At 39.2% G+C, this 25,842-nt stretch overlaps 1 protein-coding gene across 9 annotated transcripts in view; it reads right to left on the bottom strand.

Moving 5' to 3' along the window:
* LOC110835771 (cell adhesion molecule Dscam1-like) overlaps positions 1-25,842 on the bottom strand; it is a 312,906-nt gene that overhangs the window by 25,679 nt on the left and 261,385 nt on the right. For all 9 annotated transcript variants that reach the window (XM_087358016.1, XM_087358019.1, XM_087358018.1 and 6 more), the window contains exons 5-12: positions 20,353-20,495; positions 6,500-6,668; positions 5,923-6,062; positions 4,430-4,547; positions 3,507-3,961; positions 2,441-2,734; positions 1,507-1,779; positions 582-863 (exon numbers count right to left, since the gene is read on the bottom strand). In XM_087358016.1, coding sequence (XP_087214142.1) covers positions 582-863; positions 1,507-1,779; positions 2,441-2,734; positions 3,507-3,961; positions 4,430-4,547; positions 5,923-6,062; positions 6,500-6,668; positions 20,353-20,495 — 1,874 coding nt within the window. The remainder of the gene's footprint in view (positions 1-581; positions 864-1,506; positions 1,780-2,440; positions 2,735-3,506; positions 3,962-4,429; positions 4,548-5,922; positions 6,063-6,499; positions 6,669-20,352; positions 20,496-25,842) is intronic.

Genomic DNA, 25,842 nt, shown 5'->3' with positions numbered 1-25,842 from the left:
GTATATACCCACACACAAACAAAATAAATGACAGAAGAAAATATGATTTGAAGCTTTTGCAATGACATAACTTAATAAAATCTTCTCAGGCAATCAGCCGTGTCAACTGGTCAAAAGAAGAAACTGATGCTTGAGGGACCAACTCTGTCCCCACATCAAGTTTCTGATGTGACTTGATGTTGCGATCATCTCCCATCTCATGGTCAGACCCTAGCCAATCACAGCTAGTGGGTGGAGTCAATAGCTCATGCTACGTGGCCATGCTTTCTATTGGTGTTTTGACCAGATTGCTTCAGCATTTTTTTACCGGATACCAGGTCTGACTCAAAGTGTTGCCTCCATTCCTATTAAAGTTACTGGGATGCAGGTTGATCTATATGATTAAATAATAACCAAAATAACCTCATATAATGATTCATGCTCATTTCTTTCAAGCTGGAACTACATGCCAGACCCACTTTTGTTCATAAACTACACTCTTGGACATGAGTAAATGATAATGGATTAACCAAATGACAGATGACAATATAAGAAGATGGATAAACCATCACATCATGATCTGCCCTTCTGGAAACTTGTACCTCTAACAATAAGTTTGGCAGTGTAGTTGGCCACAGCTGCAGCATTACTGGCAATACAGGTGTAATGTCCTGAGTGTCGGGCTGCCAGATTGCTGAACATCAGGTTGCTTACAAACTGGTGCTGCTGTTCTTGTACATCTGCCTCCTGAGACAATGGACCTCCATCCTTGCGCCACGTGATTGTTATGGGGAAGTCCCCAGATATGATGCTGCATGACACTTGAGCTCGCATTCCTTCCTGTAAATTGCTGGGGAACTGGAATGGGGCAATTTGTGGTGGTTCTGTGAACAATGTATGACATTTTTTAAACACATAAGAACCAGTAATGTTTTATAGTATCTTTTGTGTTAGCAATAATGGAATTACCTGCTACATGTTATACTTTGATACTTTGACAACCCGTTCTTCAAGTGCCTGAGCACTGCGGGTCCCAACTTTTCGTTGGCTCGATCTATAGACATTCGGTAGGACTCCTTGGACGAGGGATCGGCCCATCGCAAGGCCTCTATCTGTACACAGGACAGCACAACACAGAAAAGCGCGGACAGACATCCAGGGATTGAGTGGGAATCGAACCCACGGTCCCAGTGACCAAGCGGCACAAGGCCCACATCTCAGACCACGCGGCCACTGAGACGGCACGCTACATGTTATATTTCAGATTAAATAAAAAAAATCAGACTTTTACTGAATTAATCTATCTGTTTATTTATATTATGATTTTCCTTATTTTTCTTATTATGTTTATGGTGCAGTGCAATTACACGTTTATAACAAAGTATTAATTTCCTTGCATTATGAGGTTAACACACATGGTTCAATCTTGGGAAATAATCTACTATACACACATTATCACATAGCGTTCAAAACCTGAGAATCACCAGTTGCTCCTATTATTTTATAACCTACAGTCAGGATACGTACTCATAACATCAAGGTATAGTCTGCCATGAGCTGACTGCCCTTGTTGGTTGCTGACTGAGCAGGAGTATTCCCCTCTGTCAGTAGCACCCTCAACGTGTTCGACTAATAGCGTGCCATTGGAGAACACCCTCTGTCTGAGATGAATGGGCAGAATATCACCAGCTCGCTGCCACGTCACACTGGAGATGGGGAATCCTGCTACTGGACATCTGAGGTATACATCAAGACCCGCGACCACAGTCAGGTTCTGCGGTACACGGGCAGAAGGAGGGCCTGTAATATGTGTACAATCACTGAAACACAGGGTTACAACATTGTCTGCGGGTGTCAAGACAGCATAAAGTAGACTGTCTAGAGATAATATTCATGATATTTTGGCTCTCTTTAGATGTCTTCAATAATCTCTTCCTTCTCTATCCTGTATTTTAATGTTTCTTTTATGTATCTTTCATATTCCATTGATCAAATATGATCAATCTTGTGACTTCTATCCTTTCTTTCTTTTTGGAACAAAAATATTTAATTTTCCTTCATGTGTCTGTTTACTTGTCCAATAAACTCGCTCATCCACTTATTTCTGGAACTCAAAACAGAAACGTATATTTTTATACCACCAGTTTCTTTCATCACCCATATTTTTAACATTCATGAGCCAACTGAAACTACTAGTTTTGTAAAACTGTACCTGTGTAACCTTTACATTTTTCTTGTTTGATGCAAATTTTATGCTTCCACAAATACAACTGAACCTTAATATTAGCCTCTATAACCATGTGAAATATGGCATGGTCAAAGATTATAAACATATCTATAAATCTTAACTTGCCTCTCTAGATATTTAAATTAAAAATTAAACATTTAAGTTCTTCCCAGAACTTATTGTGAATGCCTGAAGCATTGTATGCATGGTTATGCTGCCTTAGGGATAACCTACCATAAATATTGAGCATGGCGGAGTGCTGAACAGAACCAAGGACATTTCTGGCAACACAGGTGTAGAGACCACCATGCTGTACACGAACGGATGAGATGTTGAGGTGGCTGATGACGTTGCTTGCAGAATCCAGGTAACTGCCCAGAACATAGCCTCGGGGCATGAGCTCACTTCCGTCAAGAAGCCATGTGATACGTGGTGGGGGGTTCCCCGAGGCAGAGCACCTCAGTGACACTGGTGGGCCTGGCTGCAGGGTCTGCTCTATGAACGTTAACTGTAGCTCAGGGGATATGGCTGTAACAGCGGGAAACATGAGAAACTGGAACACACTGAGGACTACGGAAATGAAAGAAGAAAAAAGAGAACTGCAGCATGGAAGGAAGGAAGAAGGAAAGAAATAAAGAAGCAGTGAAAGTGGGAGAAATATAGAGAAGAAGGAAGGAATGGATAAAAAATAAAATATAGATGGAAGGGTAGAAAGGGAGGTAAAAAGAAAAAAAGAGAAAAAAAAGAAATAGAAGCAAGAAGAAAACATAAAGGAATAGGAGGAGGAAAGTGAAGCTTGTAGTATCATAGCCATATAAATCTGTTCCTTCTATTCATAACTTTTGGAATGAAATGACTGACTTTAGCAAAAGTTGCTGTGAACTTAATGTTTTTTCTACTTTTAACAAAGGAAATGTGGAGGCTGAGTAAAATTCTAAGGTGAATTAATTACATATAAGATCCTGAACCTTTGTATGTTAATTATGGTTTTAACTGCAATCATTTTTGAATAGGTATGTAATGTAAAACAGCAACATAGTAACTACTCGAAATCAATAATCACTTTCATCTGATGAAGATTATGGACAAGCCTTCACAAATATGAAAATTCATTTGGTAAATTTATTGATTATAAATATGACATATATTCAAAAAAGGTACTCGTATGTTAGTCAGAGTGAATTTTTAAATTATTCTGATTTGTTTGATATATTAACCAGTGCAGTTACAGATTTAAAGCCTGTTAATAATAAATGATAAAAGTCCAATTGTAATAGCATTATGAAAAATACTAACGCACCTCCTAGGGTGAGCTCAGCACTACCTTGGGCACTCTCATCACCGCTACGTGCCATACACTGGTACATGCCACGATCTGATTTCTGAACATTTCTCAAGACCAGCACCTCTCCCTGTTGCATAATGCTGACATGGGGGCTCTCCAGCAAAGGGTGTGCATCCTTCAGCCAAGAGATGTGTATGCCTTCACCGCCTCCCTGCACAGAGCAGTTGAACATGGCTGGGGTGCCTGCATCCACAGTCTGCTGCTGTGGGCGGATGTGGGCCGTCAGTGGCGTGATTACATTAAGCGTGATCTCACGGCGATCCTCACCCAGCAGATTGCTCACTACGCAGATATAGCGACCTTCATCCTGTAGCTGAACACGTGGGAACTGAAGTACAGACTGTAAGGGGCGTACAAGCACCATACCAAGCCCCACCTCCTGTAGCACACCGACCTGGTCGCGGTACCATCTGCAGACATAGTACACTATATGAATATCTGCTTGAAAGTGAGACTATAAAAATGTTTGCTCATGACGCATCTCTTGGACTTTGCAGATTATTCTAGGTTTATAAAATTACTACATTTTAGAAATTGTCCAAGGTTGGGCTCTAGCTTTAATACCCAGGGCCCAACACAGCAGGACTTTATTATCTGATGAAGGAAATAAAGCCAATTTCAGAAACATAATTAAAAAAACTGAGACAACGGACATAGTTCAAGAGACGTGTAAAAAAAAGATGTCAGAATTTTTTATACACTGTAAGAATGCCTTTTGGATCAGGATCAAAAATATTTCCAGATACAGTTATAGAATGTTATGAGGGAAATATAGCGTTCTCTGACAGAGATGAACGTCTGTCTATGTATGCTGTCAATTTCAGGCAATGACTGTGCAGTGCATATTGCAAGTATATGATGGCTTTGATCTGACAGACCTGTAGGTGGGAGGGGGTGAACCCTGAGCAGCACAAACAAGGTCAGTGGGACTCCCTGCCCGAGCATTCACAATAGGAATGGAGTGCTCAATCCGGGGTGGGATGTTGCCCTCAGGCTCTGAAACAGCACAGCAATCACAATAACAGAAACAAGAACAAAGCTAATATAATAACTGATATACAAAAGCCAATTTGCTCCGCTTTGATGCCTTCAAAGTATGCTCTCACAGAAAAAATATTTAAATGGGTGTGGATGTTGCAGAAAATGTTCTGGCATATACAGTAACATGTTACATGGCTCATAAATTTTTTTTGAGTAATGGTGCTTAATGGCAACAAAAACAAATTTTCAATGTAGTTCTTTGGCTTCATGAAACTTTGGTAAGACCTGTAATAGATAATTTCAAAGGAATAATGAATAAGGAAAATTCTGTGTCATGGATACTGTTTATTTTAGTGTTACAAAGGGTTTAATGTGAATTTGTGGTGGTGTGTAAGAATGAAATGTGGGATATTCAGACAAATGGTTTTAGGCATTAATTTTTAATGGTAATCATGATTGTCATTTTATGTTGCAATGATAAAATCTGTTTGCTGATCCAGAATAGGTCAAAGGAACAGTGTTGTTGTACACAAGATTATAATTATAACCTGTGAACTAATCAGAAGGTTTAAAAGGGACAAAAAGTCTGAGACATTTAAGGAATGGGAAAGAAATATGGAAGAAATGAGGGAAGGTAATAAATGTACAAAAGGGACAAAGAAAAGGAAGAAAGTGTGTTAGGAGATTAAGATACAAAAGAAATCATTCCCCATTGAATTTTAATGGAGGACTCTGAGAGCGAGCAAGAGTGCACCGCCAGAACCATCCAGACCACTAACCTGGCCCTTTTCAGGGCCCCGACCACATTCAACCGAACTCCCATGTCCCACCGGACGCACTTCCCGAGCCCTCCCTCTCTCACACTCGCCCACGCATTCCTATTGGTCCACTCCCACGTCTGCTCCCATTGGCTCGGGGCAACCTATTCCATTCACATTCCGGCACCTATAAATCTAGCCCCCCACACCCTATTGGCATAATCATCGCCCTGAGGATGGAGGCAATATGACATCTGAAACGTTGGTTAACATCGACCAGACTACGAAACAACCCAGAAGACAGAAATCTTTTGATCATACATGGTATACATGTCATAGTTTACTGTGATAGATGTAATAATATAACAGGAATAATTACTCATAGATACTTGTATATGAACAACTATTACAGGTTTTCTACTTAAGGAAACATTCTCAGGATCATCTGTCACTGAAGCTTGTGAGCCGTGGAACTACAGGCAGCTTTTAATACCACAAATGTCACATAAAGAAATAATAACTGGGAATACTAGTATGAATGTAATGAAAGTACTTCCTCGCTGGCACTTGTGCTTGGAAGAAGAACAATGAAAATATTTTCATGGGAATCATGACAAATCACCGTAACTCACGGCTGATGATGATCTGTCCTGGCATGCTTAGTTTTTTCTCTCCAGTCAGTCGGTGCACAGTCTGGCAGTAGAAGCGAGCAAACCCATCATTGGTCACAGTGTCCCTGATATGCAGCGAACCTGAGGATGTTAAGGTGAACCTGCACCATGGCAACACAGAGTAAAATAGAGATCGGTAATCATAATTAAGTTTACAAAGATTTTATGAACTATATTTGTTTAAAACTCTTGATATTGCACATATTTAACAAAATACAAGAAAACGATTTTTGTGAACCTGTACAGTGCTTTATGTAAAGGAATTAGCTTTACAACACTGGGATTCTATCTGCAATAAACGACCATCAAGGACAATGCGATATGTATAATTGCAAAGAATATAATTGAAAAAATGTGCATTCCATATAATGAATTGACCATTGTCACAAACCTTTAGAGAATAATTTTTCACTGCCATTTGGAAATGGGATTAAATATTGTAAAAGATCCTGAAGAGTATCATATTTGCAATGTGGCAATCGTCAGTGGGTAATTCTTCCCATAGCTTGGTCCAGTCCTCACTACAAACAGCACTTACCTGCCACCAGGATGTATGACGGTTCTTCCCAGCAAGTGTTCGTCCTTTAACCAGCTGGACACTTGGACCAACCCCCTCACAAAGTTAGGGATGTTGCACTTCAGTACAGCAACATTGCCTCCCATTACAAAGACATTATGCACCTGCAGCTGATACGGCTGCACCACATCTGCAAGGGGAACAGAGGACATCAGCGAAGCTGTCTGAAAAAGTCTTTACAAGACAAAGTTTTGTTAACGTTATTAAGACACTCGATAAAAAATATAACATACAAATCAGAAAGATTTTCAATGGACATAACGAATTAGAGAAAATCATTTCGCATTACTAAATTATGTATTTGTTGTGGGACAAGAGGTGTGCACCGGGTATTGGTTGAGAAGCCTGAGGGGAAGAGACCGCTGGGGAGACCTAGACGTAGAAGGGAGGATAATCTCAGGCGGGATCTATGGGAGATAGGAGTTGAAGGAGACTGGATTTTGTTGGCCCAGGACAGGGTCTGGTGGAGGGCTTTGGTTAATTCGGTGATGAACCTTCGAGTTCGGCAAGCCATCTAGTTGGTTGTAACGGCACATCCTGTTGCTAATAACATAAAGGACTTTGTGAAAATTCACAGGTTAACTCTCATTAATTATTAATAAATAACATCAATATAGGCTGGTACATTTGCACTAAGCTGATTAAGCGACATTCATAATTCAGACAGAGACATGCCTGCAGACGAGCAGAGGAGGTGATTTTCTGTTACAGCCAGAGAGGGTGCAATACATGTTATAGGGAACCTGTTTGTTACCGTACTTTACAGATAGATCTTGCTTTGTACATGGAAAGAATTCTTCACAGAACATTTTGAAACATTTTCATCATATATTAGCAGCTTGCCTTAACGAGATTCTTCCAGAAGAGACTTCATCAGCTGCTAACTTAAGCGTTTCCAAACTTGTATTACCTCTATTAGTCTTCCTTTTGTACTTTCGTACCATCTTTCCCGATAAAACAATAAAATGTAATCATTTGCAAACGCAAGTTTATTGCAAAAGATACGGGTCACGCTGATACACTATAACAAAGTGCCCCTTGTCCAGTGTAACAACTGGCCCCACACGTCATTTTGATTTAACGTCCAAAGCAGTGTCAATGTTCGATTGAAGTGAAGAACGAAGTACACGCATTGCTCTTAATATAAAGAGCTTTAGGTAAGGAAATTTTAAAGAACTCGCCTTTATCACACGGTCGTGGAAGTGAGTTCAAAGTCAGAAGAAAAATTTTACGAGACTCGTGAGTTGCTGCTGCAAGTGAGTGATTTTTAAACTAAAATATAACAACCTGCCCGTGTAACAACTAGCCCACTTCATACTCCGTTTGCAAAGCTAATGCATACACAGGGACAATCGAGTCTGTCCACACGTTTCATCTCCGAAAATACGAAATTTCGTACTGGGGAGCAAACACCAAACGCTGTGACGGCGACCGAATAAGAAGGCGATGGACATCTGCTCTAAGGCTGTTCTGTAATTTCCTCCTAACAAACAAAAACTATAAACAATTTTCCCGAATCTAACAAATCCTTACAAAAATGAATGACTAAATATTGCTTAGCACTAGAGCCCATTTCGATCTGGGCGGTCTCGGGTTCAAATCTCGGCTATCCTGACTGGGATTTTTCGTGGTTTCCCCCAGTTCCTACTTAGTTTCTCACTGCCTTAAATTCCATATCATTATTCACTATCATCCTCTCATTCGACGCTATATAGTACTTTGTATTGGCTAATATCGCTAGTTAATGGTTAATACTATAATGAATTTTCTCAGTCGACGGTACATTATGTAAATGTTTGAGTTAGCGCGTTACGTAACCAAACACAATGGTGTGAAATTGTTAAGTATACGCCATACAGGACTTTACTTCTATGAGATCAGCTACACAACGAATTTGGTAACCACCTTCATGTTTCAGACAGATTTTAAAGGTTATCTTTGTATGAGGTTTCTAGACAAACATTAATTAGAACAGACCCTATTAATAAATAGACCATCAATTCAAAGGTCTGATTTGTTCCTTGGCAACGCACCTCTTCTACTTATGTTCCGATTGTTTTGGAATAGGCTGTTTCCTGTAAGCAGACTAATGTAAATTACTTTACCGCTGGATGTTTCTGGTGCTCGCAGGTAGAAAGATAAATTGTCGGAGTATCGCAGTAAGAACAAAGGACTAGAACTGGACGTACAAGGCTTCGTTACTGGGCATGGCGCGTGTTAAGACACTCGAAACGCAATGGCTTGCACTACACTACCTGTGCGGAGCCTACGGAAGCGGTTTATGTTAAGAGTGTTAGCAAGTTCCCTACAGGGGCCAAGGAACTTGCCTTGACGATGCAGTGGCGGTGTCTTTACAGGGCCAGCACTACAATCCAAACAGCGGAGCACAACTTCTCACTCAGAATAAAGTCCGAAAATTCTGTAAAACCGTGATGAGTTAGTACTTGGCGCATTTAATGCACGCGAGAATTACTTACTTTCATATTTATAAAGATTATAAAGAAATGTAGTGCGATATGCATTAGAAAGAAATATTCATTTTATTAAAAATTATTGTTACAGAAAACGGACTTGACAGTTTCCGATGCGTGCTACGTGTTACGCCCATCGCACACTCCTCTATTTAATCTTCGTGAGAATATTAAATGGGCATTAGAAAATAAAAAAAAAGCTTGTTATGTACTTTTCTACACTTTACTCATTTTTCGTCGATCCAAATTTTCTTCTTATCAATTAGTTCCCAGACACTTCCAATCTGTTTTCCCATTAAACCAAGCCTTAGAGTCAAGAAAACGCTACAACATGTACGGCAGGACCTAGTGAAGGGTACTTAAATGTAACTAAGTCTATACTTAGACCTCAGAGTTTAAGTTGTAGTTTCTGTGTAACAGAAATTAAATTTATATTTTGTCCAGAATATTAAAAAAATATAATCTTTGGACAAAACTCACGAAAACGACAAATCTTGGCTTAAGTCGTCTACTGGTCGAGTTTAGAACTTGAGGCCTCCAAAATACAAAACACTGGTGATAACCTTGGGAAGTTGGCTTACTCCCACACTAGTAATACAGAGTGTCCATGCCCATACAGTTACGAGGTCATAAAAGGGAATTAAAAAATGACTCAACAAACGCTGAAAGATGGTACGCTACTAACTCATTCATCTCACAAGAAAATGCATTCTCATAAACATGGATAATTTGTCGAAAGTACCATATACCAAACACTGAATTAAATTTCACCATTACTGGATCTGAGAGATGAGAGAGGTTGTGAAATATGCACAGATGTTCTGGTCAGGTGTGTGATATAAAGCTAAAAGGAAAAAAAATGTAGACATATTTAATTGTGACGTTTTAAAATTTCTCAGTGTTCTATTTATTAAACTTGACGCCTGGGAACCATATAATGAACTCCCGACATTTGAAGGCAAATAGCCGCTTCCTAGTTTGTAAGACCCTGGTTAATGTTTAACAGAGTCTAATGCCCTGTTCATTTCCATAACAAGTGACGGTAATGAACACGCCTTTGGTAAAGTTAACTGCGAGTCATTACGAAAGAGGATTACAGCAAGCAGTTTAAGCCCCCGCCCATCGTCTCCTGTGAGACACAATTGCATAAAGAAAATTGTTTCTTGTTTATATGCACTTTGTTTTTAAGCGAATATAACAACCTCAGTAGAAGATAGGAAGTGGCTTTAGAAGGGCTTAGTGTGATTGCAGCGAAGTTCGATTCAACAGATGACCGATTCGTGGCTTAACGTAATGACGTTTGGAAACTCGAGGTGCTTATAGACGTTAAATCAGTATAGATTGTGCAGGAAATGACCATTGTTTTTCTACAAGGACCATTATGAACTAAGCTTTCAGTCCGTTGGGAAATGAAGATACAAGAGTCGATTCCAGATTCAGTTCAAGAACATTCTGAATGTAAACAATTTTACCCCTTAGCTGGAAACAATCTGGGTCGGACACCGCATGGAAAGTGTGTTTCTCACAACAAGGAAGCTGAAACGACCGCCATTTCAGAATCGTGGAAGGTAGGGATTTAAGACATTGCAGCCTTTAATAGCATTCACTTTAAAACCAAGTTTCATGCCAGACTATGAAGATTAAACTTACCGGAGAACATAAAGCACAGATAGAATGCATCGTTATAACAAGTTATTTTGCTGTAATGGAAACATTATGTTGGCCCTTGTTTATTGTACGAGGCATATCTGACAAACACGACGTTTCGAGAGTTGCCAGGGATAGGGTTAAAAGACGTTTTCTTATTCAAAATGTCTCCGCGGGCAACATGACACAGCTGGTCTGCTTTAGAGAATCACAAAGTTCTTCTGCTTTTTATTAACCAGCCTAATAATTAACAAATGGGTCTATGAAATGAATGGCGTTAGATTTGTTACGTCCTGAAGGACTCTTACACACTGGCATGTGACGTACTTGGGTTCTACTCAGAATCTTTTTCAGTAGACGCAGAGAGATTTTGACCGTGGGGGCAAAAGCGACTAGAGAGCGAAGATGGCCACTCAGCTCTCAGGTCTTCCTAAATTCCGAGGTTTCGAGTGTTCTGACCCAGTGTCACAAATCCCACATTCACCGAGACGAGGCGCCGGCAACGTTCGGCCCCATTAATGACAGCGCCAAGGCGAAGGAAATGTTGAAGTTATTCGGACACTTAAATCACTGTAAGAACATGTTCCGCCACTGAACACGCGGTAGGATTACTACAGGAGGTAATGAATAATGGAGCATCACGTTCAGGGGCCGTGCAACTCCACAGCGCCACCGCTAATTCTTACCGCCGAACCCTCAAGTTTCCAGAGGCCTGCGATTTAAGCTACTCACACAACGCAGGTTTGTGCCCCTCACATCCGTGAAGAGAACCAGTATCCATTTTACAGTAAAAACAGCGAATTAACTACCGAGAAAATTATGGAACTGCCTTGTTTTACCGACATCTTCAGTCTCAATGCACAACATCGGAGGAGGACTTAATATGCTACGTTCCTCCTTATACTTAATCCATCCTCAGTTACTTTTTACCTAAGACACAACTACGCCAGTCCGTTACTTTATTTTCCATGTCATTAATTCTAACACCAAGATCTGCCACAAGAAGGTAACAATTTTCGAAGTACATAGGAAAACAAAAATTTAAATTGCGATTGTAAAATTCTTTAATAACCTACGGAGGCACAGCAGCTTACTTGGTAAATCTTCCAGATATCCCGATTATAAACATATTCCGTAGGGGAATGAAATGTACATCTATATGTTTGGTAGGCCATGGCCTTATACTCGCATTAAGGCCGCAAACTTTAAACGAACAGCGAACAAGTGGAGGTGATTTTAGTTCCATCCGCTCACCTGCAGACTTCTCGTAGAGACCGCGTTGCTTACATCGACGAGCGACGTCCAGTCAGTCTGTCAAGAGGACACAACGCACACAGAACCTCACTAAAATGTTACGAAATGCAGTGAATAGAAATTAAAGTAAAAACAAATTTCGAAAACTTTTTCATATCCGACGTACTTGTTAACGGAAAGAGCTATTTCTAGCAGCATTGTTATTGTCTGCGTTGCCTGGGACTACATGCGAACGAGTTAGCTTAATCGTCACCGTTAAAAGTCGATTGGAGAAAATAATTTGTGTCAAAAATGTTCCTGGAGTTTGCACAAGAGATACAGTAGATTAATTTAAGTTTTGACCATTAAGATAAGAAGCTCCTACGTTTAATGAAACAGATTCTATGAAATATTCTTTATTGAAAGCTTTAATAACGTTACAATTTTCTCAAAGAAACGAGTCCCAAATGGGCCTTTATAATTTAGGACACTTCTATGCATTTTAAGAGATATGGGACGCACATAAACTCAATGACGGGATGACATCATGTATCAGGTTCCTTACAACCGAAGGCGATTTTAAAATTCGCGTTATCCACTAATTGCTGATGCCGAAAGACTGTGAATAACGTGGACAAAGAGATAGTTTTAAATTAGATTTCTTTGTATTAATCCAGCTTTACATTACCTCTAAACTAGACACATGAATGAAACGAACTCGGCAAGAAATTGGAAACGTCAAGTCGAGATTGAATCATTAGAGGAAGCAGGAAGTAATTGGGAGATATTCGAAGGTTGAGTCATTAAAAATTACTGAGCAAAGAATTTCTTGAATATTTTGGCTTCTCTGAAGTTCCCTTACTTTTATATTCACAGCAGCTTTTAAGTTAAACGAACTGCGACAATCCTCTTCAATTCCAGACAAAAATTGTCTTCATAATTTTTTAAATACGTAAGTTATTCGGATAGTTTAACATTCTGTAGGTTTTATCTGTGCTCGGGAGCAGGATATCTTTTCAGGTATTAAAAATATGACTACGAAATTCTGTATGCATAAGAGTGAACAGACATTCATTTCCTTATTGGCTAGAGTACCCCTTTCTAACCCTCCACAATCCATAACTGGTTTTATAGCCCGATCGTATACGAAAGTTAACGCCAGAAACAAATTAAATTCGTCGCTGAATTTAAGGCAAAAACTGCTGATTGAAACATATCCACTAACTATGGGTACAGGCTCTGAAACCTAGAATATTTACCCCTGCCAAAGCGGTTGATGGTCTGAGAAAACTTCATTTTACATTTTATTGCATTTCTTAGCTGAAAGGTCAAAAATATATTTTCTTTTACAGGCTTTCTATTGGTCGCTATTTATTTTCTTTAGAGGTTTGTAAGATTATTTTATGAAGAAAGAAATTTTCATATATAAACCATATTCAGAAAGCATTTTATATTTGAATAAATTGTTAGGACTCGATTCCTGCTACTTTAATTTCTGTTCATAATGGAGTGAACTGAAGATACGGTTATCAATAACTCTAGAAAATATCGATTTCAAAACCTAATTAACACATCTCCACACTCTCGCAGCACTACGAGTATTAATACTGAACTATGTAAAGGAACTTTATGTACACTAAGAAAACTTTGTTTCCTGAAAGCTCTTGGGTAAACTGCATGTCTACATTTCCAATTGCACTGCTTTACGAGATATTTTACCACGACAAAATGAAACCCAAACAATTTCCATCCCAAAGCACATAGTGAATATATCGGGGGGGAAAGTTTGGTTCTAACGAGAAATCTATATTTACTCCTATTTCTCTTACACTCGTCTAAACCCTCACGAGACCAAAACGGAGAAGAGAAGTAGTTCAAAGCCCCAAGCAGCGATCATCGCTGAACTTTACAACAGGGCCTTTTCCAAATGAAGGTCTTTAAGACGTACCCTCAACTTTTATTCCATATCCCGACAGAATGTCTGAACAGAACTGTGGAAGACCACTAATTACTTGTGTTCGACTTTGAGAAGAATAAGTGATGGAGAGAATATTTGACTAATACTGGACTAGTTAAATCGTGACAGTTGTGTAGCTGAGTTCTGTTCCAAAAATTATTTTCTCCAATAACAGTTCCCTACTGACCGGATGTTCCACAGAATTTTATGGTGTACTGATAACGCCCTAGACTTATACCAGGTTCGAATCCCGGAAGGACGACTATCTTGAGATTTTTATGAATTTTCTCAGTCTCTCCATGCGAAGGCAGGGATAACACAACGACACGACTGCCTTCAACAAAATATTTACGTGCCCTCTTTTTACGACCGTTCTCAGTTACATAACTAACGCTGCTGAAGCAGAATTAGCTTTTAAAGTTGAAGTGAACGAATTAACGACAGATTGTTCAATGTGCGAAAAGGAACCAGTGATGCACAACAAATTAACTACCGAACGATCAGCATTCTTGCTTTGTATTCGGGATGTCCGGGCTCAAATCTCGGTACAAATACTTACTATCCCAACACTGGTTTTCTCGAATGTCGGGATACTACAAAGGAACAAGTAAGGCCTGTCTGTCCCATCCCCGCAGAACACTGCGCATTTCCTTCGCATCACATTCGGCGCTCTGTGACTCTGACACATGAATGAACTACTAACATCAAATCGACTTAAGTAGGGTGGTGCAGCTATCATACTTACACTCGCGTTCAAGAGGTACGTAGTTTTAAACTTGCCGGGTTATCGGCTGTCGTGACTGAATACTTTTGTGTTCTGCCTCGGTACCTAAAGTCGACGTTGAAGCAGCAGTTTGGCCGCTAGCGTCTCCTTCCACCTCCTTACCAATCCACGTTTCACTGCCGTCTAATTTCACAAAATAACTCATTTGTTATTTAACGACGCTATTCAATTGTAAATGCTTTTTAATTTTCCAGCGAAGAGGAAAGTTTACTTGATTATTGAGTTAATGATATGAAGCAAGACGATTGAAGTCTGTTTGAAGGTATAATTAATCCCATTATTCGTCTCGAGTGACTGAGGAAAACAACGAAAAACCTGTCAGCATACCCGGTAACGAGACATAGCCTCGAACCAAAGGATCTCCGAATAAAATTGAGGACCTTTACATCAACTTGCTCGGTCTGCAGTAGAGACAGCATCGTTAAATAAATTATGGACCACAGCCTACGCATACAAATGCTTTGTTAAGAAACCCTCTAGTGTCAGTAATAAGTGAGATAAATCTTGACTTGAGACAAATACGCGAACCCTTCAGAGAAAGAAGTTGGGAACAGGAGATCCTCACAAATTTTCTTGCTGGGGTTGAAATGTGTGGACTTGCTGCTTGTAGCTCTGTGCTAATTGAGGCAGTATAATTAGATTACTGTCGACGAGAGCGGGACCGCTTACTCTTCCAGCTAATACAACGGCCATTTTTACTCCATCAGGCGACAACAACAACAACAACAACAATAATAATAACAACTCAAAGAGGGAGCAAATAGAATTTCGGGGCTGAAGTGGGGTAGACGAGAAATGCTGTTTATTTTGTTCGCATAACCTACTAGACTGTTAATTAGTTAATAAGGGAAGCAGAGATTTCCAGTTCGTCACTAATGAAGGAACGACAAACACAGTCATCTGTTTTGAATCAGCAAAGCAACAGAACGTCGTTTCTCGCAGGCCGCCACCTGTTTTCACACAGGCCCTGGGGTGGAGTACCGAGCGGGTGCGACAGGGCTAACAACAACTCTTGGTCTGCCCGAACGAGTCACTTAACAAGGACAGTCCCACATGAAAACACCGACGGCCAATTTCATCACAGGTTTGATGGCTTACTCCTATCCATTACCAGTCACACGTCAAGATAAGGGAGGATATAAAGCAATATTTAAGTTAAAAAGTCGCGCAGTAGATGACATGTAAGAATCATACAACACAGTTTCTTTTAAATTCCTGAAGACAGCTGACCGTCATGATTACAATGCAATATTACACTGGAACATATGAATTTTGCAGGGTTAATAAATTTTTCTTGTCCATTGTCACTGGTGACTGATTGCAGCATAGTGTAATGATACTTCAGAATAACAAATGGTGGTCTGTGAGCTTCTGTCATGACCCTTATCCTTGGTAAGTACAAATACAGAAAATAAAGAGAAAGAAATAGTGTGTAAATTGACACCAACTCCACAGAGTCCACCTTGACAATCTAATGATCACTCTGTTATTCAATAAATTCCCCGCCTGTTAGATCCATCACCGTGTTCAAAAATCCCGCCACGTTCCCTATTTTGAGTCAGATAAATCCAATTCACACCGTCCTTCGCTGTTTAAGTTAAAATTTAATGCGTTATTATTCTGCGATCTATGGCGACTTCTTTCAAGTGGCCACTTTCCTACACATTTTTCCGTACAATTTTGTACGCGTTTCTAATCTGTCTGACACACGTGAGCGCGCGGCAAGATTACTAGTGTGGTATAAGGCAACGCGGACTAGCACAATGGTTCAAATCCCAGTTGTGGGGCTCTGGCCCATATTAACCGAGACTTTGTGTGATTTTTAATGTCTTCTGTGTCAATCCATTAAAACTCGGTACGGTGCGCACGACCTCATATTATTCAGATCCACAAGGCTGCAATTAACTCAATAGATGATGCAATTGCATAAAGTACAAGAATAGTGGAGCAACACAACTCATGTTTCGAAGCATCCTGTGTCTGTCTCACGCCCATGGCAATCGCCCTCGAATGGGTTACAACTGAACCTCCATTTGTGTGTACACATACAACAGACCTTGCATCGTGTAGCAGTATCTATTCACATTAGAATACGCGAATATGTCACATATTATTGGTCGAGGTAACATGCATTGATTGCATTATCACTATATACAGAATGGAATCTTTTGTTTATCAACACAATCATGTTCAGCGTAGTTAAAACTGCGTTTGAGAGAGGACACGTATAAAAGCAAGTTACCTCTCCTCACCGCTTCACTAATCATACAGATGTACCATGTTCACAGTTCAATATATAGGCACGTGATGCACCCTACAACGTTTCTACGGTCTCGATGTGGCTGAGAATGTCACTTAACTGAGCACAAGATTAAAAGGCTGACACTTGTTTTGCTAATAGTCAAACAAAGGGTATAAAGAGAATCCTATGGAATTCCAGAAAAGAAAGAAATTATTTATGTGCGAAATAATCTTTTAAATTAAGTCGCATCAAATCTTAAATCGTGCTATAACAGCAATGGTCACAATGGCTCAAGCTTTTTAAGATTAAGAGACTGGAACCTTGCACTGAAGTGTATTCAGTTCTTGGTGAAATATTGTATGTCCTTTTCACATGCCAGTCCGCATGATAATGTTCACAGCTACTGGAAGGATTTTGATGAAAATATCGGGATTGTTACGGGCTGTGTTAAATGTGCGGTATACAAATTGAAAGGAATGTAAGTAACCATAAATCATGTATAATTCTGAATCATCCCTGTCACTGGATTAATATTGACCAATGGGAAATGTTCAGAACTCTGCGTTGATGTTGATGAATTATACTAGTGATCATCAAGAACAGAAATGATTAATAGGATGGATTGTCGGTCCATTTATAACACAGCATTTTCTACAATCGCTGCGCCTCAGAGGAAGAAACGCTTTGTTGCTGTAAAGTAAGTTCACTGTGAAAACAGAAAGTAAAGATAGGAATGTTGTACCATGAAAACTTCAAGCGAAAGTTCGGTTCAACCCTTTTACTTCCAAAAATTTTCTCGAAGAAGATATTATAACTGGGCTGGGGTTACTTGCAAGATTGGAAAGCATGAAACAAGAAGAAATGCACTTTTCGTTATCGCCCTTATATATATATATATATATATATATATAATGTGTGTGTGTGTATGTAGACGAAGGATAAGACACGTGTTTTTTTTGTGTATTTACACTTTAGTGTTTGAGAATCCCAGCAAGCGGAATTAGTACAGCTGCGTTTCAATTTATTTCCGGTTTTCTCAGTTTTAATAATGTATCTGTTACTTCCAGGTCTTCATTTTATTAATATATTAATTATGCCATTTTACATTTGGCACTATGGCACTAATTTAGTTGAAGAATAGACATTGAATAAACCAAGAATTAAAACGATATGCATTCGGAGAGAATCGTGTTGCTCTTTCCAGCATCACAAACTGATATCGCCGTATTAGGGCGGCAACTTCTCCGACACGCAAGTAGAGCGGGCGGTCGAAACACTATTTTGCAGGCAACCTGAACTCAGCATTTAATGTACGGATTGATCACATAAACATCATGGCTCGAGAAATTTATTGAGTATTGATAATTATACATGTGGCAAAGTAACTGGTTATTTTAATGAAATCTGGTTGTTCTCTAAAAAGATATAAATGCCAGCGATTCTTCCTTCTATTTTTTCCTCCATAATTTTATCATCCTAATAATTTTTTCAAGAACACAAATTAAGGGAAGACCAATGATTTTTGACTCGGAATGAAATTTTATATATACACACACGCAAAATTCGCGGCAGAATTCATACTACTATCGTGCTGTTGTAATGAAACTGAAGAGGTAGTACACTGTTTTGTCTTGTTTTAGAATAGCACAAATCTGTCAAGTTCATCTGTCGGACAACCACCAGCTCAGCGTAACAGCACTTACTGTTTCTCCTAAACTAGCTAGAGTGCTGTCAGTGGCGAAATACCACTCTAGACAGCAGAAAAAAATTCACCCTCTTGTGTTTCCTTAATTTACATCTGAAAAAAAACAAGTACGGTACGCACTGTAGCTTAATCCTTTAAAATGCCCGTCACATTTCAAATTAAACAGGACTTAATCAAATAACGCTCCTATAATTTCGCGAATGGGAATAATGAAAAAAGAAGTGGAATGTATGACGGCTGATGCATGCTAATAAGGACTGTAATATATACCATTACATTTAAGTGGCACAGAGCGAAAGATAGGCTCAGAGTAGTCTCGTGACATTTTCTAGCTAACATGGAAAAGGAATAACCACACTCAAATCTAATTGCACTACGGAAATTATTCCGAAGTAACGCATTTAAAACAAACAATCTTATAATTACTAATACCGGATTCCCAGACTTTCTTCACAGTCCGGCATTCTGTGGGAAGAAGAAACATTTCGGAAACTACATCCGTTTCCGCCCCGAGTGAAAAGTCGTGGCAGAGCAAAGGAACACGGATGGCAACCAAGCAACGTATTACTGACAAGAGTTTGCAAATGTATGTGGGAAGATATCCGCGATCGCCCTGATGACGGAGGCAGTATGACCTCTGAAACGTTGGTTAACATCGACCAGACTACACAGCGAAACAACCCAGAAGACAGAAATCTTCATACTCATCGCCCTGATGATGGAGGCAGTATGACCTCTGAAACGTTGGTTAACATCGACCAGACTACACAGCGCAACAACCCAGAAGACGGATATCTTCATACTCACCGCTGTGAGAACCTCAAGTCTTACAATGTATGTGGGGGTTGCACATGGTCTGGGAAGCGGCACTTGACTGATTCATTTAACTTCGAATTTTGAATATCTAGAATCGATTGAAACAAGGAAACCAACTTGCCTCGGGAGAACGATGAAAGAACTTAAGAGTACAAGTGTACTTTTTGCCTCTTTTTTGTTGTTGTTTGAATTTATATTCAGAAAAGTGACTAAATTTTACCACGATTTTATTTTAAAACATGAAAAGCTTCGAGTTTTACTCTTACAATTAATGAGTGGATTAAAACATGATATTTATAATCTTGCTTTGAATAGACAATTAGCATAATTTGTATAACATTCGGAGTAGAAATATGCAATAAATTGCCTATGATCAGGAAGAAAAGAAAAGAAAAATGTATGAGGGGTAAAGTGAACTATATCAAGGAGGAAGACTAGGGATTAAAACAGAAGGAAGGAACTTAAACAAAGAATGAAAGAAAGAAATAACGAAGGGAAGGAAGGAAAACAAATTAAGTACAGGAATAGGGGGATAAATTATAAAATAAAAAGAAAGGGCAAGTAGGGGAAGAAATAGAGCAATAAAGGAAGTAAGGAGAGAAACGAGAAATTCACGACACAAAGGAAGGAAGGAATAACAGATCTGATAACTGATAAAGATCGAAGCAAAGAAATAAAACAGCGGAATGAAGGCAGAAAATGGAGAGAACGACAGGTACAATAAGACAGAGGAACTAACAAATGTAAAGAAAGTATCCTGTAGTATGTTTTGCTGCCTGTATGAACTGTCATGCACGTTAAGAAAGCTACGGACTGAAAACAAGAATTGGGCAGTTCATAGGGAAAACTGCGGAAACACTGAAATGCACGCGCAGAACGGCCCGAAGCATGAATTCAAGGAATGTGTAAAGTTTACACTGTAAACGAACACAGGCACGCAATGCACCAAGGTATCTAACCTGCTCTCAGCTTGCAGTCCCTGCTGACAATGCTGCCGGCTGGATTGGTAGCCCTACAGCGGTACGTGGCCGCGTGCAGTTCGGGGTTGTAGTCCTCTGGCGGGAAAGGCGCGAAGTGGAGGCTGCCATTCGGAAGAAGTTCCCTGCAACACAAACAAAGCAACTGTTCGTATGTCGCAAACAACTTTCTATTTATTCTTGTGTTATGTAACAACGCTTCTCCAACTTCACAGGTTATATGGCGTTGAATGGTACGATGATTGTGAATAATCAATTTTTAATGATGTGGAAGCGGCAAGGGCCTATTTAGAGTACTATCTTATAATTTGCTTTCGTATTCATGATCTATCTCTCACAGAATATGTTACATGTCTAGGTCCAATTATTGATTACTTATCGTCATTATACAATACATTGAAAACATAATTTGTCCGAAATTCATGTTATTGTTTCATATGCCACCAGAGGCCACTATTTCTATGCGCGTTTTAATTTTCTGCTTCAAATAATACTAACATGGCTGTCACGCAAATTTGAGGACCTGAAGATTATACAATTTTTTGTAGTAATAGAATTAGATACACTACTTTAGTTGATGTGGATTATTGTTAAATGCATGTAAGAAATTTAATGACACTCCTTAAATCATTTTAAAAATTATTAAAGGGAAGAATGAACACAAATTGACCGAACGGGTTAATTATAAAACAAACCTGCCTTTGCTTAAAATAGAGTTGAATGTGGTGACACTACTTCTGTGCTTGCTAGCTTGTTGTCTAGATTAGAAGTGCCATAAATCAATTACTTAAAGCTGTAGCAAGTTCAACTTAGTCAGAGGAATGGAGCAATGGAGACATCGAGCACTTATCGCCTTCCATAACAAAACGGTGTGTCAGGTCGAGGGGTTGGGACGACGGAAATTACATTGGGAGGACATGAGGCCATAACTCGCTGAGAAAACCGTTCTCCTTGTGGCAGGCAACTCACATAACTAACGATCACGGTGTGTTGCCTTCATCGCACGGCGCGCCATGCTGGTACCTGCCTGCCTGCCGCCTAGAGAAGATTGTTCATTAAGTAATGTCGACGTCCTCGTCACAAGATAATCACACCAGATTATATGAAAGTGTGCTCAGAGGGTAGTAACTATCAAAACGCGCAATACTTTATTATCAACTTCAGTTCACCACGACGCTGTCTGTACAGCTGCATGCAGAGGTAGATTCCACAGCACGTTTCTCGCATTCTGTAGGCCCAGAGCTCAGATATCGGCCTTGGTTTTCACTGTCCCTTCAGGCAACTGCTGGGATATTGCTTTAAAATAGACCTCGATTACCTCCCATTCTTCCAAACGATCATATGCAGTCATTTATGTTAAATCACAATTATAATATACTGGGTTCGACCTTTCAAAGCACAATTGTGGAGAAAGATTATCTTCCTGTCATAAAGTATATGATAGAGTTCATTTTTAAAATGAAAGAATGAACAGTATAACACACGTTTATATAGATTCGTTCTAGGAACTGACAAAGGAGAGTTAAAGTACTTCTATTTGAAGGGACATTAAAACAGAATCTTGTCTGCATTACAATGCCGGTTAAACAGAGCTAGTAATGGGACTGGAGTTGGGGGTGGAACATTTATTATGTTTCTCTACGAACACTGGGACGTGATTACCAACTGCTTGTATCTTATTGGTTAGTGAGCACAACTAGCAGCATTATTTTACGGCTCTGTACAACCATCGTACAAAGTGCATGCCACACTGTTCTCTTACGCTTTAATGGAATTTGGTTATCCGAAAAAAATGAAGATTTCCCTTCTAATCGACCTATAGACGACGCACTTACGTAAATTATTGGAGAACACATGTAGCAAGAGAAATATATTTGAAAAAGTGCTTATAAATCCAAATGTTCAACGTTAACGAAAGAACAGCTGTAAGGAATAGAGACTGCAGAACTATTTGTCCTGAGTGCGGTCGCACAATACAGAATGGCGGATCACAAGCCTAATGAACGTATTAAAGGAAAACTGGTAACGACATATATCAATATAGGCCTATAGACGACTATCAAAGGAAATGGCTAGACCGTTTGAAAATAATGTTTCAAACCGAATTACAAAATTGCACTAGCTGATAGCAAGAGAGCTGCACAACAAGATGGAGTCTTAATCCTTGTAGTCGAAACAGGCCAAGAACAATCATGATGATAAAGTAGAAGTATAATAATAGAACTGAGAAGGGTAAGCAAATGCACGGAACACCAAATGTTTGCGGGTCATTTCGTATTATTAGAAAGTTTCTAAATAATCCTCTGTGTAACGGAATATAATGCACTGCTTCGTACACAGTTCAGCAACGTAATCTGCAAAGCAATCACGAAAACGAATTGCTAAATTTTATAATACCTTAAAGAGTTAACTGCGTATGGGTAGGTTGCGTAGCTGTTTCTTTTGAGAACAGACGGGAACGTGATCATAAAGCAAGTTAATTCCGACAAATTGCGATAATCTCCCCTCAGCGGTATACTTTGCTTTATCCCTTAACACATTTTACACAAACTTAAATGGTTGTAATTTATTTTAACATCGTAAACTAATTTCCTGATTATAAATTTAATCTAACCAATATTTATTGTAAAGCAACTAACTCTTTATAAGCTAACTAACTAACTAACTAGATGGCTTACCGAACCCGAAGGTTCATCACCGAATTAACCAAAGCCCTCCACCGGACCCTGTACTGGGCCAACAAAATCCAGTCTCCTTCAACTCCTATCTCCCATAGATCCCGCAATGTTAATCTCCGCCAACTGAAATTATAAATCTCGGAATGGGCTTCAATAATAATAAGCAAATGTAATTCCATGATAATAGGAGAAACTGGAATTGTCTCCAAGTCAAGCAAAAAATATTTGGCCAACATCCCGGGCAAACCCGACATCAGGTAACTTCAGAAAACCGCCATTCTAGGATCATCATACATCATTCGAAAGACGCCGCTGTAAAATATTATATATAGTCATCCCTCACAATAAAATTATATAATACATGTAAAATATTAAAACCAAAATTTATTTTAGTAATAGCTGTTGGACTATGTACATCAGTGGCAAGGTTTGTCTCGGGTACATAGAAGTAAATACCCTATAAAGTGGTGAATAGATGGAATAACAATAATAATAATTCAGTTCCTTGTAATATATTAATATTAATAATAATAATAATATCAATAAACATTATTTGCAGCCTTTCCTTATAATTTGAACAGGAGACATGCACCGTCTTTTTAACCACTGTTTCTAGTATTCTCAACAACAGCCGTGGTCGGTCTCACGGGTTGGATGTATTGTAGGGTTCTTATCTGGCGTCGTTTACTCTCTCTCCGATCGCAGCACACAATGAAACTGTCCCAGTTCTTCGCGAACATACTGTGAGGGGCGGCCAGTCCACGGGACACGAACATGACTTAAACATGAACCAATTTTCCGCAATGTTGACCAAGAACTGTTTCCGTTTCACTGCACACGTTTTTGTTTCAAATGATCGTGGCATTCAATTATATTAAACCGCAAATTGAATAGCTTGTGGCCTTTTGTTAATTAATGGCGGAAATTCATTGCATTAGTTTCAATATTTTACTTCAATGATTACATCATTCGGATCGACCACGTGTTATCCATCGGTCGTAGAGCAACACGTAGACGTGTAGCAGGAAGAAAAGAAAATGGGAACGTAAAGCGAAAACGACAGAGAGAGACGGGAATAAATACACAAACAAAGGAAGGGAGAAGAAAGAAAGATACAGAAATACGGGCGAGAAGTAAATAAAGACACGCATACGTACATAATTACATATATAAATGCATACATACACAGAGAGAATGCAGACCAAACGGAAGGAAACAAGAAAATGAAGTATAAACATATAACACGAAGGAGAAAGGCAGACATAAAAAGAATAGACAGGCCGAGATACTCGCATGCTTCATGTCAGAACAATTGCCAGCGCTCAAATTTAAAATATTTGCGGGATCATAAAACAAAAATCTTGAAACACGCCATATACGATTCGTGACGGCAGTCAAAAGTTTGTTACTAGTTAACACATGAAAAAGATTTTATTAATTCGCTTGTTCCCACATTAAGACGGGTTTCATTCTTTTGTGCTGCCAACTGAGCAGCTGATAAATGATTTGACTTGAATCCGCGTCACTGAAATCACAGCGTTGCTTTCAAAACGATCTCGATCTTCAAAAGTTTATGGTTATAAAGGTGGTTGCAGAATTATTAGCTCTTCTGATGTACTGGGGTTCATTGCAGTGCTAACAAAGGCCTGCCACCGAGCCACATTTTGAACAAGTACAATTCACTACAACACCAATTCTAGAAGATCTCTGTCTCTCAAGTGGCTATATATCATCTTTTGAGATTCTTAACTAAAATTATGCATACATTTATTATATCACCATTACATGCTACAAGTTTTGCCCATCTGACAATCTTGAATAATGACAAGCAAATCTACTTCAAGTGGTTCAGAGATAATTTATAGCTCAATTTAAAATATAACTCTGACCATTTTCATACAAAATTGTTACAATGATTTTCAAATACAAAATACGCCGGCACCCTAAAATAGTTACAATTGAAACGAACAGTGTGGACGTGAAAAATTTCTTCATGTCTCCTTGTTAGAGCATTATCACTAATTTCAATCCACTTTATCAATACTTCGAATTGCTTTCTTAAATTTCTCAGCCGTTTTGTATTTGCGTGAAGTTTAATCTCCTGACCGGAACCCTCACATTTTGGGGTTTGTGACAAGAAGCAGCGTCAATGAAAAACAAACAAACTCAAGCCCCAGAGGAGAGTCGAAATTGAAACCACAACACGAACCTATTTCAAAATGGGGTTTACCTTAAACATAGTTTTAAAAACAATAAAATGAACAGTGCAAGTCAGAATTCTAACGTAAGGCAAATATTTTTTACGATCTATAAATGTCTTCAAGTAAAGCCACATCTTGCGTTCTTGAGCCAGAAGACATCGCTACTCCAATTAATGCTTATGGGAGCGTCACTGCGCCGAAGCAGGGACTACTGAAAACGAGGCACGGGAGTGTTAATTAAAGGAATCTTAAGCTACCAACCCATATTAGACCCTCAGAGTTTATTTCGTCCTTAATTGAAGAATCTGAGTCTTCCATGTTTCAGTCACAGAAGAAACCTTTGAGAAGTCTGGCGATTTCCTTCACTTCTCATTATATTGAAGCGCAAGTGAAGCGATAAAAATGCGGTTTTAATGAGAAGCGCAGATTTCATACTTCCTTTCAAATCCAATGCCAGAGAGCCAGGCGTGAGGCGAACATAGCAGGGGTAGGTATGGAGAAAGCCTGTCTGTCGTGTCCTTCGAATTCTGATTCCCGTTTTAAATTTCATGTAATTTTGTAAGTACGAGAGGATTATTAAGAAAGGGCGGGAA

The sequence above is a fragment of the Zootermopsis nevadensis genome, unplaced genomic scaffold (genome assembly GCF_977971745.1).
Source record: "Zootermopsis nevadensis isolate Lab colony 2312 unplaced genomic scaffold, Znev_1.0 Znev_ptg000029l, whole genome shotgun sequence".
Classification (NCBI taxonomy): domain Eukaryota; kingdom Metazoa; phylum Arthropoda; class Insecta; order Blattodea; family Termopsidae; genus Zootermopsis; species Zootermopsis nevadensis.
Note: the sequence above shows the minus strand (reverse complement) of the source record. Positions and strands in the feature narration are given on the sequence as shown.